The 15,385-nt window shown below is 32.0% G+C and overlaps 4 protein-coding genes across 10 annotated transcripts; 2 read left to right on the top strand and 2 right to left on the bottom strand.

Annotated features, from left to right (window-relative positions):
- Positions 1-679: 679 nt before the first annotated feature.
- Positions 680-1,954, bottom strand: LOC105201930 (chromatin assembly factor 1 subunit A). The gene is made up of 2 exons (XM_011170218.3): positions 1,560-1,954; positions 680-1,353 (listed from the first exon to the last, which is right to left on the bottom strand). The coding sequence occupies exons 1-2, from the start codon at positions 1,778-1,780 to the stop codon at positions 747-749; spliced, it is 828 nt and encodes a 275-aa protein (XP_011168520.1). The 5' UTR covers positions 1,781-1,954; the 3' UTR covers positions 680-746.
- A 132-nt stretch (positions 1,955-2,086) lies between these two features.
- LOC105201931 (ubiquitin-like protein 5) lies at positions 2,087-3,092 on the top strand. 3 transcript variants are annotated; one of them, XM_011170219.3, is made up of 3 exons: positions 2,087-2,295; positions 2,402-2,586; positions 2,885-3,092. In XM_011170219.3, exons 2-3 carry the CDS (start codon positions 2,409-2,411, stop codon positions 2,926-2,928), a joined length of 222 nt encoding a protein of 73 aa, XP_011168521.1. In that variant the 5' UTR covers positions 2,087-2,295; positions 2,402-2,408; the 3' UTR covers positions 2,929-3,092. The 3 variants fall into 3 exon arrangements, with proteins under 3 accessions (XP_011168521.1, XP_011168522.1, XP_011168523.1); XM_011170220.3 differs by having other exon boundaries at positions 2,105-2,245; XM_011170221.3 differs by having other exon boundaries at positions 2,111-2,192.
- A 21-nt stretch (positions 3,093-3,113) lies between these two features.
- On the bottom strand, positions 3,114-9,811 carry LOC105201932 (uridine-cytidine kinase). 4 transcript variants are annotated; one of them, XR_005575452.1, is made up of 6 exons: positions 9,401-9,811; positions 8,561-8,817; positions 8,240-8,385; positions 8,017-8,163; positions 6,697-6,889; positions 3,114-4,697 (listed from the first exon to the last, which is right to left on the bottom strand). XR_005575452.1 is itself a non-coding variant. In XM_011170223.3 (5 exons), the coding sequence occupies exons 1-5, from the start codon at positions 9,527-9,529 to the stop codon at positions 4,579-4,581; spliced, it is 798 nt and encodes a 265-aa protein (XP_011168525.1). In that variant the 5' UTR covers positions 9,530-9,810; the 3' UTR covers positions 3,114-4,578. The 4 variants fall into 4 exon arrangements, 3 of the variants coding, with proteins under 3 accessions (XP_011168525.1, XP_011168524.1, XP_025988229.1); XM_011170223.3 differs by lacking the exon at positions 6,697-6,889 and having other exon boundaries at positions 9,401-9,810; XM_011170222.3 differs by lacking the exon at positions 3,114-4,697 and having other exon boundaries at positions 4,757-6,889; positions 9,401-9,810.
- Positions 9,812-10,527: 716 nt separating this feature from the next.
- On the top strand, positions 10,528-15,273 carry LOC105201934 (RING finger protein 10). Of its 2 annotated transcripts, XM_011170225.3 has the most exons (13): positions 10,528-10,937; positions 11,047-11,219; positions 11,317-11,528; positions 12,155-12,245; positions 12,383-12,570; positions 12,653-12,845; positions 12,919-13,047; positions 13,135-13,336; positions 13,769-14,020; positions 14,148-14,322; positions 14,428-14,807; positions 14,900-14,977; positions 15,117-15,273. In XM_011170225.3, exons 1-13 carry the CDS (start codon positions 10,868-10,870, stop codon positions 15,134-15,136), a joined length of 2,163 nt encoding a protein of 720 aa, XP_011168527.1. In that variant the 5' UTR covers positions 10,528-10,867; the 3' UTR covers positions 15,137-15,273. The 2 variants fall into 2 exon arrangements, with proteins under 2 accessions (XP_011168527.1, XP_011168526.1); XM_011170224.3 differs by having other exon boundaries at positions 14,900-15,273.
- The last annotated feature ends 112 nt before the right edge of the window (positions 15,274-15,385 follow it).

The following is a 15,385-nucleotide window of genomic DNA, read 5'->3' as shown; positions in this document are numbered from 1 at the left end:
TATCCAATCAAAACTTAAAATAAAGTATGTGACGTCATTTATTTAAGTCAAGAATATCAGAAGAATTACTCAGCAAAAGAAACTAAATTGAAATGAATAGAAATTTATTTCGACATTCTCGAATTTACACTTAAGATTCTTCAAATTTATTTAAATCCAAAAATAATATGAATACAGCCAAATTTACTAACTCATGATAAATAAGTCATTTCGTATTTCAATTCATTTAAATTGAAAAATAAAATTATAAAAACATGAATTCATTCAAATTCAAAATGATGAATAGCACATTTCATATTCCAATCAACTTGAGTCCATTTGAATTCAAAAATATTCCGGAACTTTAAACCGCAAACTCGGATAAATTAAAATTAAGTAAATTTTCAATTTATTTGAATTTATTTTCATTTGCTGGGTAGTGCGTATTAGTAAACATTAAAAAAACTATAGTTCAGAGAATTCTCCAATAGATTTTTCTCCAATTCTTTTCAGAGTATAATCCCTTAGTGTATTTCTGTAGTGTGCACCTTTTTTATAATTTATGCAAATATACGAGACCTATAGTTTAAATATTGATTTCAATTTTAAGGCCTAATTTTAGAGGAGTTAATATACATAATATATATAAGTTATAAAAATGTAATTACAATCAACCTAGCAGATAGAAATAGAATATACATCTTTTTTCATAATAATTTTATTTATAAACCAATAAAACAAAGAAAAACTATTACTTACAAAAATAATCAAGGTTTATGTATTAGTTGTAACAATATCTCCAAAATCTCTTGTTTCTGTTTGGACATTGCGATTCTTTGTCTCCTTTCTTCGATTTCCAGTTCGAGTCTTGCCTCACGTTCCTTTCTTTCCATCCTAAATTTTTCTTCCTCAAGTTGAATTCTCCTCTCTTCCAGATGGAATTGCTTCTCTTGAAATTCTATTTCTTTCTTATGTCTCTCTTGCAAGAAATTCAATGTTGATTTTTTCAATGCATCATGGCGCACTTTATTCCTTATTGGACCACCTGTTCTCGACGGCGATGGGGTCGGCGATCGCAATGGACTCCCTGAGGTTAATGGAGTTGATGACGAAGACGAAGATGATGAAGTCGGCGATGGTAAAGCAATTGGTAACAATGTCGAAGACATAAATGATGAAGGTATGGATGTTGCTACTGTTGGTTCCTCTATTATCACTTCTAAAGAATCGGAAATGTTCTCTAGAGTCATATCCCTCTGTATTCTTAACTTCTGTGCATTAGAACCTTTACCAGAACGCCTAAACTCCTTTTGCAAGTCTTGTACCTGCTGTAGAAGACCCTCTTTTTCATTATACTGTTCCTCGGTTCCTGACCTACAAATCAGCAACAATATAATGTAGGCATTCAACGATTATCTCTTTAAAGCCACAAAAATTTATTTTCATGAAAGTTTCAATCAAACAACTGACAATAATATTTCAATTGTTTAATATTATTTTAATGCTTAAAATGGCATATTAATAATTATGAGACGTCTTATGTAATTAATTAGAATAAAGCGATGAGAGCGCTTGCTTACTTTCTTAAGTGTGCGCGACCCTCCCTGGCCCAGATTTTCAGCAAGTGATCGACGTGCTCCTTGACACAACGTAGGCTGAAGCTTTTTTGCGTCGCGTTTACGACGCACTCCGCAACGGTTTTCCACCTGTCGCTCTCCTCATATGGGTTTTGTCTCGAGACTTCCCGCAAAAGAATTAAATCATCTAGAATTGTAAAGCGAAGCCGCTCCGGTTTCGCCATCGAGCCTAATAACGCACACTCTCATACGGACGTCTCGACGCGCTACAGCCTTCGTCGTAGCCTCGAAAAGCGCGAACGCTCTATCTTCTCCGCAATAACATAGCAACATGGCATTGTCGAGAAGAGATATCGCCCCGCTCAAGCGGACGACATACCCAGCTTTCTCTGACAGAACTCAACATGGCGAATTCGACGTGCCTATCGAGCGACTTTAAACTGCTTTATCGTCCGCAGGTAAAATCGTCGACGTATTAAGCCCATCGCACATGAAATGCATAAGACGGCTAGACCAATGAGCACTACGCATGAACAGTTTGTGATTTCATGTGAAATAGGCTTTAACATCAATGGAGTAGTATCTTTTCTAACCTCCAAAACGCGAAAAAAACTTGTTTGCTTTTTCTTGAAAAGGGTTAAGTTTGCCTTCTTTGAACTTTTGCGAGACATCTCGCTAGGATTTTATAAGCAAGTGTGATCGTTTATTCTACGACAGTTGGATTGCGTAAAAATTTGAAGTAAACCCGAAAAAGATTCTAAATATTCGGAAATTTAGAGTGAAAAAATTTGAATTAGACGCCAATACACATCGCATCATAATTTTAATGAAAAAATTTTTCTCAGGTAGAAAATGTTAGAGATAACGTGCAACGATCGTCTCGGTAAGAAGGTTAGAGTCAAGTGCAATCCAGACGACACCATAGGAGACCTGAAAAAATTGATAGCCGCTCAAACTGGGACACATTGGGAGAAAATTGTTTTGAAGAAGTGGTACACCATTTTCAAAGACCATATAAAGTTACAGGACTGTATCCTTTACCTGCGAGAAATCGAATTTTAAAGCCATTCTACAATAGCGTAAACATAATTGTAAGGCACAGTTGTACGTTTATTTTTAATGCAGATTAGCTTTGATCTCGATTGAAGTTCTTTTTATCTCTTTCTAAGAACAAAAACAAGATTGTAGTTAATTTATGTATCAATAAAAATGGGCATATAACTCCATCTTTTAATACTTACAACTGTTTACATTATTGTAGAATTACCTTTAATGCTTCATCAAATCTTGTCAAATCTATCTCAGTTTTTTCCTTAACATTACCTCAGATGAGATACACGATGGCATGAACTTAGAGCTTTATTATCAATAAATCTATAAAATAAAATTGTATGTAAGCATTTTTTTTTAATATAATGTAATTATTGAACTTTGCTTTCTTTTCTATGTCTAAATATAATGTACACATATAAGAATAAAAGAGAGGTTAAATATAAAATACACATATTAAACCATTACAAATGTCAACAAGGAAAATAATTTCTATTCTTGCCATTATACAAGCCTCATAAATATGCTATATATTTCAACAGTCTCTAATTTGTTCTACAATTTAATAGTTTTACCTGTGCCACACGTAATAATATTCCATTTGATATTAGTGCCTTTTTTTATAACATAAATAAGCAGGATGCAATTGAAGACAGCAAAGTGAATTATAGACCATGTTAAAAGGATGATCTTGTTAGGCATGTGCACATTCTTATCCTAACATCATGTAATTTGCTCTTGTAGCTTTGCTACATACCTCAATCACATCCTGCGTATTCTATATAAATATCTAAGTATAAGCTTTTATTTTCATAATTATTTAATAATTTTGATTAAAATAATATTGCAAAATACGAATGCTAAAAATATCGTTAACCCTAGGTCACTATACTTGGGTATAACATATCAAATTTCTCACATTACTATAATTTTTTTTATAATTTAATTTTAAGACCTGAATAGAAATTCAAAAAAAGTAACTATCTATAGATAAGCTTGCAGGAGCAATTTTTTGACATTTCAATGTAAAAATGTTAAAAGAGAGTAAATAAAAAAAGGTATCACCGTTTCACTCGTAAGTGTTCGGGGTTCCATCCTTTTATTTTTTATCAAATATACATTTACTGTGCAGAGAGTATAAAAGTGCATGAAATTGTAGAATGAAAAATTATTTTTCTATGATGTTATATGCATTATTATATATGTGCGTTGTAATTTTCTTTCATCTTTTGCATACTAATGCGCACAAACATTGAAGAATTCTTTATTCAAGGTTCAGGCTCCTTTATTATATATTGAATATTTATTATTTACAACTCTCTTTCTCTCTCTCTCTCCCCCTCCCTCCCTCTCCCTCTCTTTATGTACCATAGTATATTGTTCAAAAAATAAAATTTTTCTGATTAATTGTAAAATTATGATTTACTGATTTTTCAAAAATATTGATTTTCAATACTTCAAATAATTAACCTTTTTAAAACGATTCATACATTGTACTATTTTTTTGTTAGCTCAAAGAATCAACTAAAAAACCCTCCATCTTTTTACTTAAAGTTTGAATTAAAAATTCGTAATTTTTTAATTCAAAGTAGTCGTTTTTTTGTGATACAATTTCTTTAAATACTTGTATTTACTTAAAAATATATTTGATTTGATTCTGGTTTATGTCTTAGGCTGAGATATCTATTTCACATATTTTGAGTTAAAAAAATATGCTTTCAGTTTATAGAATATACAGCGTGACAAAGTTACAGGATTAAACCCTGGTGTAGCAGGAAAAGTAATCAAAAATAGCAATAGCGACCTAGAGTTAAAAGCGCAACGTAGTGCTCTCTGAAACATTGATCTAAAAGATATTTCTCTCCCTATATTTTATAATTAAAAATATGTAAGTAACAAGAAAACCCCCGAGTTAAAAAGAAATAAACCATGATTTGGCAGGTTATTCTAAAACGCATTAAAGTTTCAAAGATTAATGCGGCCTCTTGAACAATCCCTCTATTCTGCTTATTGAACTTTCAGGTTCTGCCATTTGCCTACCTCGGTTGCTTAAGAAGTCTCTTATGTGCTGCACTATCAGATCTATCGCCACTGCAACAGATCACGAAACATCAGTATGCAATCGCGAATTTAATGCGTAACGTCGGGGATAAGATGTGTAAATTGCTTTATTTGCGATTATATATTGTTATACATCTTGGAACACAATATCAAATTATTGATATTTGGAACTAATTGTTACTATTTCAAATAACAACTGATGATCGCATTAGGTACGTAGGGTTTTATTATGCATAAGACACTTGTGTTCACATACTGTTTTGGAAATATAAGAAATTTTTTTGTTCTTTTTTAACAGTAATAGTGTCCCAGAACTAGGTGCTCTCTTCCTTTTTTTTTCTCGACTACAGATATTCGTTGGTGCAGATTAGGAAGAATTGTTAGTCTCAAAATTAAGACTTTTCAATAAAACTTACTAAAAAACTTAAGATATAATAAAAAATTAAATTTTTAATAAAATAAAAAGTTAAATTAAAATGTTTTAATCAAGATTTTGCTTCAAAGTTCATTATTTAAAAATAAGGAGATCTAAATTATAATATAGAATTATATAATATTTAAGTTAATTTCGAGATTTGTGCTATACAGAAAGGAATCAATAATTTGTATGTGCTTGTACATATTAAAAAACAAAAATCATTATTATAAAGAGCAATAGACAAATATTTCGTGGTAAGTCTAAATTAGATAAATGCATCTTAGACAATTATGCTAGTGGATACTTGTATGTAATTACATTCTAAGTTATTATGCGAAATGCAAAACATGTGTTATTAGAAATCGAATAATGTCTTATAGAGAAGTCTAAAATGTATGCGGTATTTAAAATACATTTATACACAAACATACAAATTTACACACATATCACAGATATCGCACACATACATATTACAAGTTTCTTTACGTAATACTTGTGAAATATTTGTCCAGAAAATTGAGTGATAGTTATTTGATATGATGTTAAAAGTTAAAACTTGCAAAAATGATCAAGATAAAATAATTTATGATAGAAATTTATTTAATGAAATTGAATTCCTAATTTCTCAAAATTAGAAAATATTCCTAAAATTTTTATATTCTTATTTTATTTCTCTTTGCTTAAATTGAGGCACAAATAACCTTAATTGAAGAATTATGAGTTAAGGTAATAAACAACTTTTAAAACGAAGTTGTTTCTTTCAGTCTAAATGATTCGACATCGTTTAAGTACTTTATTATTACATTTCTCATGTAAAAAATCTAGAAATATTGATTCTTTAGCAAATAGACATGAGAGATATAAAGCGATGTATATTCAAATATACATATAGAAATTTAAAAAGATAATTTAAAAAATATTTAAATTAAATTCAAAGTTGAACAATCAAGAATTCGATTGTGTTAACTGCACTGCTATCAGCCCCTTTTAACTCATCTATTTTTTTAGTGGATTTACACAATTTCATGCAATTTCTCAACAACTTAAAATTGTAATTTAATTCATGTACTAATGTATTCATTCAGGATAAAATATGTATCAAAAGCATCGTTCTCTTCGCCATATAAGTGTAAGATATAATCCGTCAAAGTCATCATAATATATAGTCGACAAATAAACAATGTCCGTTTCTACATAAGATTTGAATTTTTAAAAAATAAAGAAATAATAAATGTGTTTAATTGATCACAATGTAGTGTTTATAAAGTATCACAGCAGAAATAAAAATCCTAAATGTTAGTAAATACAAATATCAAGTTTTGTATCAAAATTTAATACTTCTCGCAATTATTAGATTGACCTTGGCAGAAGTTATTCCAATCTAACTTGATAAATATTATAGCAAAAGTATTTATCGTATTCATTCGTTTTTTCTTCTATTCTTTCAATCAACTATTTATGTCACATATTTTAACTATTTGTTCCTTAAATTATTGCCAATCCATGTTGATGATATAAATGTAAGTAATCTTACATTCAAAAACGGACATTACTTCTTTGTAATTATTAGAAAAAGGATTGGAAAAAACGTCGCATAGAATTTAGTCATACATAAGAGCGTGATGTAGAAAAAATGCAGTGCTTGACAGAGTGAGCTTATCATGCTTAAGTCATCTGCTGAGCGTGTCGGATGAGGCCGAAGTACGCCTACGCTGGTAGAGGAATGGATGCTGCCCGGCTGAGTTTTCGGCGTTTTTCAAACGCATAATATCCCAGATGTGGTGCACTATTAGATCTATTGCCACTGCAAACATACAACAACCAGACCATATAGCTTTCCCGTGAGATATTCTCCGTTTCTCTTAAACTTTCGCGCTTAGTTTAAGTAGGTGTAGCTCTGACATCCACAACCACGGCATACCAGGCAGCACCCATGAGGTATATAACAAGTTGAACGGATGCAATTTAAATGTTTAAACAAAAAAAAATCAATAAATCAATATAAATTATCCCGTATTAAAGTACAAAACTTGAATACATCAATTAATAATTACTAGATGTGTAAATAATTAACATGTGCGTTCAAGTTTTTATAGTGATTGGATATTTTAGCGATTATATCAACTGTACAATTTTTGTATAATAGTTTCCCATATTAAGTGCAGTACCAAACAAAAGCATCTCAATATTAGATGATTGTATATCTTGTTAAATCCGATTAAAAAATTCAAGTTTTCTTAAAAAGTTAGAATTATGTTACTGTTACTGATATGCAATTATATATGTATGTATGCATATGTTTTTTATGAATGCAAATTAAAATCAAAGCCAAATATATAGTCATGATTGATATATGAATGAATCTTTATTGTCTATTAGATTTGGATTATTCAAATTTTAATTCTTACAAAAATCTTTCTTAATTATATTTAATTCAATTTTATTTATTCAAATTAGTAATTTTATTGATAATTTTTTTAACAACTATTGTTATTACAAAATTTTAATTATACACAATTATGCACAAAATAATTTCTTTTAATCTTTACTAATAATAATTCTATTCTTTATTCTTTGATATCTTTATTTGAGAAGAGAGAACAGTTCTGGTTTGTATACATCCTAAATAGTGTCACCAGTATTAACAATAATTATAATAAAACAATGTATTTTTTTATCATTTTGGGTTAATTCAATACCAAAAAGAAAACTTGAAAAAATATATTTTGATTAATATTACAAACATGACAGCTTTATGAAATAATAATGTAATAAAATGTAAACTGAGAAAAAAAGATTAAAAATTTATATGACAAACACACTAAACTCACAAACAATAAACGCACTAATGAACATTAAGCGAAAATTACCATTAAATAATTACAATAGCTGCAATAAAAATACTGTTATTGCAGATAAATAATGTATTACCTGTATTATCTGCTCCCCTTGGTATTATGACATCGGCAAACTTTTTTGTTGGTAAACAAAACTCCTCAAAAGCTGGTTTTACAAAGTTCATGTATTGATTCAAAACATAATCCAAATCTCTTCCACGTTCCTTTATATCTCTTGGCACTGAAGAAATCAACAACATTGCGATATAAAATGACATAAGTACAAATAATAATCAAATTACACACAGGGAATTTACCTCTTCTTGCAAGTCTGGTATCAGAATCAGTGTCCACAAACAATTTCATGTGAAACAAATCTCGAATTTTGGGAAAATAAAATACCAGTATTCCTTCAAACAGTACTACATCCGCGGGATAAATTGTGGTAACTTGATCTTTCATTCTGAAATAAGTTCATAAAAAAATTATCTCTCAATAGATTGGATTTTTTATAAATGTTTTGATTCATCGTATCTTAATTACTTTGTAATTATAGTACCTTTATGCCCATTAATTACAGTGTTATTAGTAATAACAAATATAAAGATATTTTAAGTGAATATTAAAATAACACGTACAAACTATTTGTCCTATAATCATAAGCTGGTATTTCACATTTGACACCAGCAAGTATATCTTGCAGCGTTTGCAAGATCAAATCATCATCAAAGGCATCAGGATGATCAAAATTGTACTGTCCCTTCTCAGCTTTCACTTTTTCAGCGGGTGTTAAGTCACGATAGAAGCTATCCTGTGGTATGCAGACTACCCGACGCTGCTGGTGATCCATGTCAACTTGACCTAGTTTTTCCATTATACGCTTGCATACTGTAGACTAAAATAAATACAATTTGTCAGTAAATATAATCAAACACTTGACCTATCATTATTCAGAATGTTTATTCAAATTTTGTTTAAGTAACCTGTGCTATTTGGGAGGTTCTTTTTCTTCTTCATTTTTCATGCTACAACATGTTCCATACTACTCAAGCAGGATAAGGATAGGAACAAAGTGGCATAAAAATTTTATATAATACATTTTAGTAACATGATAGTAAAGTAATAACTATAAATCTAATCACTAATAGAATGTGTTAGTTATGCTTAAAAATAAGAGAAGCCTACATAAACGGTAAAGAGAGTTATTGTTAATTAGCTAATAAGTTTAAAAAGTGAATAGATGTATGTAGTTAAGTCCAAGTTTTACATTTTGTAAATCAAGTTTCTTCTTGGCATGTAAATAAGTAACTTCTATCCTATTCTATTACAGAATGCCAAATGATGTAAAATGATAAAATAAAAAACCAATTGGCAAAAAACCTCTGCGAATCTCTAAAAGTGATTCCTGCCTCTTTTGACAACTGGTCAGCTGTTTTTATTGCACGTTGTAAATTGATTCCACGCGTAATGCGGATTACCTTTCCGCTCGCGGTGCCACCGGAGACGCCTATTAGGAAGGGCGTCTTGCTCTCGACGCCGTTGAGCTTGCCGTTGATGCCGAAAGACATCTTCCGCGTGATGCCCACATTCGCTGGCATATCTGCCATCGTCGAGCACGCCAAGACGAAACAGTCGCTCTCGCGGAAAACGAATTTTCACCGGCAAAGCACGCGGTTGCCGGAAGTAGCTGGGACGCTTGCAACGCGGCTCTCGTTCGCTCTCGAGGACGTTCCCGTCAGTTCTCAGTCTGTGCTCAGACGATCCTCGACGAACGCAACCACCTCTACTGCGGCTGCTCGTAGAGGAGCAGAATGCAAAACGGCGCACAACGTCGATCGGCCGGCCACGTGTGCGTGCACCAGCGCACCGCGAGCATCCCGTTCGTCGACTACGTTCACTACGTTGCGTCTTGCGATCGACCGTGAACCCCGCGAACCATTCACGGCGACCGGTGCGTGGAGTTTTTCCATTGGATTGACCAATTCAGAGGGTCTGTGCCAATCTGACCAATTGATGGCGTGAGTTCTAGCTGCCATTCGAAATTTACAAAAACTCTAGGTATAAATTCTCTATTCAATGATTGCGAACGAATAACACAGCACTCCGCTCGAATAAATAAATATGTAATTTAAATTTTTTATTTCATTTACATAGATTAATATTGATTAATTAATGTTCAATAAATTTTTCTAATTTAGTAAATTAATATTCATTACTATTAAATATTTAATAATTAAATAATATATGTTAAAATAAAATATAGCTTCGTACAGTCTAAAGGTCGTCTTATATCTTATACGAAGATAAACGATGCACTTGACTCTTTTTGTAATCGTTCGCTCGATAGTTTTTTTCCGGTTACGTATGGGCGTTCGACTGAAGTCAAATCAAGTCCAAACATCAAAGTCGTTTCGCTAGCTCGGTATAGAAAATAACCATTCGCCTATCTAGAAGGTGGGATGACGGTCGAAAAATCACGGATTTCCCTTGAAAGGAATTTTCGGTGTATTTAAAGCAGCGTAAAGTGGACACGATGGACAGGTCACGTGAGTATCGAGCGGTGGTATATATGCAGCCCGATACGCCGCACTTCCGTTTCCGCGGACGGTTACGTTCGCCATTTGGGTCGTGACTACGGAGTCGTGACCGTGATTAAGGTTAAGGGCCTGCGATCGTGCGCCCGCGACGAAAGGGGAGGCCGACTGCTTCCCTTGAAGAACGAGCGTCCTGCTCATCGCTGTTTGCGTCACCCCCCTGTGCAGCAACTGCATCGACTGCCGACTCGTCACATCGAGACACATTTTCTACTTTGGCACTGACGAAACATGGCTTATTGAAGAAGATGAAGGGTGCGCGAAAAGATATCGTTTCTCCGAGGAGAGGAGACGGAGGAGACCGCAGCTGCGACGAGGCGAGTCACCAGATTGAATATAGTCGATCCGCAAATGGATATAAGGTCAAAATTCAAGCTGTCCCCTGCGAAGGGGACTGCTGCTGATGCGAGAAGGAACAAAGGTGCGTTCTCAAGGTCACTGCGGCCAGGAACCGAAGTAAACAGGCCTGCTGTTTTGCGATCTCTTTTGCGTCACGCGAAATGTTTTCTTATGTCACATTGTCCTTTTAGATGTCAATAAAGAGCTCCATCTGGGATCTTTGCGCAGAAGAGAACTCCCTAGCGCCAACAACTTCCCTAACAATGTACAACCAACAAAGTACAATGTACAGAAAACAAAAGATCTTGTTAAGAGACAGAGACCTAAAGGACAGTATCATGGCAGTGCAAAGGAGAATTCCAAGGTTGATTCTATACCTGGCCCTTGCAAACTGATTCTATTTTTTTTAAATTTTATTAAATTTTATACAAATTTCTATACATTATATATAATTCTTATAGGTAGTGGAGGAGACGGTCTCTGAGTTTGGCTCAGTATTGGTCCCAACAGGCAGAAAGAATGGCAATCACTTGCTGAATTTTCACTATGAGCGGGGATATGCAAAGGGAGATGCACAAAACAGGGATACAGGGAGACACGGTTCCAACAGTAACAGATTACTGCCACCAGTGCAGCGGCATAAATATAAAAAGGAACAATTTGTACAAGCTAGGTAGTAATAATACAATATAACAATATATCATTTTACTTAGAACCCATCTGTTATTCATATAAATTTACAGACATTAGCCAAATACTTGATTGTTTAGAATATTGTCTGAGGCCTGGTTTTTTATTATCTGGTTAACTTGTGGTTAGACTTAATCTGATGTTTTAACCAATGAGCTTCGCCTATGGCATCATCATGGGTGAAGCTCATTGGATAAAACATCAGGCTAAGTTTAACCATAAGTTAACCGGATAATGAAAAACCGAGCCTAAATGTCAGAACAATACACTCTTGCTTATCTTTCAGTTGAAGTCAATTCAATGTCTGCATAAAAACTATTTGAGATTTTATATAAATCTATAGCTTATTTATGTGAATCAAAAGTGTCTTGGACAGCAGCATTGCTTAGTAGGATTTTATTTAATATTTTTTTAATAGAATTCTGAAATTTGAATACTTGATTTTTTAATTTAAATTTTGATGTAAATTGCTGAGATGTTTGAGTAATATTCAAAACTGTTTGATATTATTAGATATTATATTTATATAAAAATATAATTTTTAAATTTTATACATTAAAAATGTTCTTATGCACTTTTATATATTTTTACATATTTCATACTTATTAGCTGTCAATTTGTCGTGACTGCAAGCAAAGATTATTCCTTGCATTTGACTAACCCTGATATTCTTGTGGATTGGGAATCGATTGAACAAATTGTAAGTGTTCTTTCATGACAAGTTAATAAGTTTACAAAATTATTAACTTGTTATTAAAAAATAAAATTTTTTGTAAGATATTTTTGTATATATTATTAATGTACAGGTGAATTATATCTTATTAAATTTATTTACAGATTTTACACAATTCAGAAAATCTCTCTTGTCCTATTTGTTTACATCCACCAGTTGCAGGCAAAATGACTTGTTGTGGTCATGTTTATTGCTGGCCTTGTATTCTTCGTTATTTACGTTATTGTCAAGAAGCAAAATCGAGCAAATGTCCAATTTGCGATGAATATCTTCACAAGAATGATTTGAAAAGGTAACTTTGTGTAAAATTGTAATACATATATTGAATGATGAAATATTTATAAACATACTTTTATTGTGTATGTATCTTTTAGCGTGGTCGAAATTACACGAAGCACATTCAATCTGGGCGAAACTATCACTCTATGTTTGATGCGTCGTGAAAAGAATTCCTTGTTCGCAACACCTGTAAAATCTGCTATTCAACCCCCAACAACGTTTTTGTCTGTTTCAGAGAATGCCAATAATCAAATATATTCAAAACTTCTGATCGCAAATGTTCAAGATGTATGTTTATTAAAAAATTAATATATTATGTAATATAAGACGTGATAATAATATGAATGGAAATTGTCTTTAGATTGTGGACATCATAGAGAGTGAGTATTCAAAATTAGAACTTGAGCTTAAAGATAATCCAGAAATGGCCTCTGACATTGAGAAAGCGCTCGGTGAACTATCAAAGAGGAAAAAAAATCTATTGTGTCAGGTAATATATTAAATTAATATATTAAAATATGTAATTATATATCCATATAATATAGAGTATTGAAAAATATAAAATTATATATAAAAGACCGCAGAATCTAAGGATGCTTTATTGACCGAAAATATAACGGAAAAAGAAATTACTGAGGAAACATCGCAAAAATGTGAAATAGATGTTGATGTATGTTACAAAGATGATAAGTCTTTAGCGAAACAGTCTTCAACAGACAGTGTTTCCAGTGATAGCCAGATTACTTCAAGTTCTTCTAAATTTTCTTACTTTTATCAAGGTAAATGCTACAAATTTCCAAAATAATTAATACAAACTTTTGTATTAATTTTATTTAAAAAATAATGTTACATTATTTATTTATATTTTTTATCTTGCGACTTAGGATGTGTTCTATTTTACAGTTTGTTAAATTATACTCTCACATTTTCCATTGATACTGTTTATTTATACTAAATTTTAATTAAGAGTTTAAACTTATAAATTATTTCAAATAATTAAATTTCAAATAAATTAAATTACATTCAGTTGAATGTCAAATCTTAATATCAGAATTGATTGCACAATCAAAACAAACTGAAATTATCTGAACTACTTCTAATACTTTTAGATCTATTTCTTTGAGTTAATTGTAAATAATAAAATTATTTAAGCTAAACCATACAAAGCAAAATTAATAAGATAAATCTAAAAATGATTTCACATTTTTTAGCGGAGGACGGGCAACATATATATTTACATGCAGCGAATGTGAAAATGCTGGAAATGCAGTACGGCAGTTTGGAGCACTGTCCTCCTGTAATAACGGGTAAGCTTCTTGAAAAAGAAGCGAGTATCTACACGGAAGAGTTAAGACGAAGATTACGGTATCTATGCCATTTACCACTTACTTGTCCGTTTGAATTGGCCGAGATCGAATTAAAACCACCACTGGTATCCAAGGAAGTTCTTCATGCTTTTCATGGTAATCACTTATCACTTTTTATAATTTTAAAATTCTTATGATATAAATCATAAATCGCTTTATGATTTATGTTTTAAACATACGATATTATTAAATTATTAACGTACATTGATTTTTCTATTATTAGACCAACTAAAATCAAGGCAGAAGTACAGAGAACAGAGAGAGCGCGAGGAAAGAAAAAGAGAGAAAAAGATAAAGGAAGAAGAAAATAGACAAATTGGGATATATCCAACACCCAATATTGATATCGAATCTTATCAACACTTTCCTCAATTGCAGTCAGAACTACAATTATCCAAGTAAGCATGAATAATTAATATTTTCATTTCATCGCTTTTTTTTTTATATTTCATTATATTATAGAAGCTTATACAGGAATTATTTTATTTGTCATGTTCCAACAGCGAGAACGTACTGTCACCTCCAGAATCGGGTATGTCAAGTATCGCTAGTAGCCCAGCTTTGAGTGCGTCCGACGAAATTGTTCCGAAACAAGAAATAGATTTTGAACATTCGCGTGAACACACCCGGGCACATCCTTCCTTCGCTGATATAACAGCAAAAGCACGGACAAAGATGCCTAATAAACCTGCCGACGCATGGCCAACCGTAAAATCCAAGCACTCCAGTGCGACAAATGCATGGTCCAACAAGGATGAGGAAGTGCTGTCGACTAAAACATCTAAATCTACTAATGCTTGGCCGCCTGTTCAATCAAGTATGCCCTCTGATACACCAGGAACCTCATTTAACGAAGATGAGAAAAAACCGTACGTTTCTGAAGGTAAGTTGTATTACCTTGATCGCATATATAAAGTAAATAAATTATTTACGAGTATAGGTTTTTTGATCGCTTATCTAAACCGTTATTTTCAGAAACGAAAGATGAAAGTAATGCGTTTGGCAAAAAGAAGAAGAAAAAGAAAGTGAAAGGAACTGTACTGTTTACAACTGGTATGACATCAGGTTATTCTATATAAATTACTATATGTATTATCGCATATTTTTACGCTATTATTTGCGTGCGCTATGCGCAATAGTAATTGGTAGAATTTTATTCGATCAATCGTAGAAAATTTGATTTCATTTACAGCTCTTGCCACTATTGTTTGAAGTTTTAAAAATACATACGGCATATGTATTACATGACCTCGTTTCTCTACTGAAATTTGTAATCATTTGCCATAGAAAAAAAATTTATTTGCCAAGGGTCTCTCATGCTCACAAATAAATTTACTTCATTCATACAATTGTTGATTAATAAAAAAAGACCTTTCCTTCCAATCCTCGGCTTTGAACGCTTATTAAATTACAAATACAGATAAAATTATTATTGTATTCATTTAATGAAAGAAATGAAAA

Source organism: Solenopsis invicta, chromosome 1 (assembly GCF_016802725.1).
Source record: "Solenopsis invicta isolate M01_SB chromosome 1, UNIL_Sinv_3.0, whole genome shotgun sequence".
In the NCBI taxonomy this organism is placed as follows: domain Eukaryota; kingdom Metazoa; phylum Arthropoda; class Insecta; order Hymenoptera; family Formicidae; genus Solenopsis; species Solenopsis invicta.
This window is presented reverse-complemented; position numbering and strand designations above follow the sequence as displayed.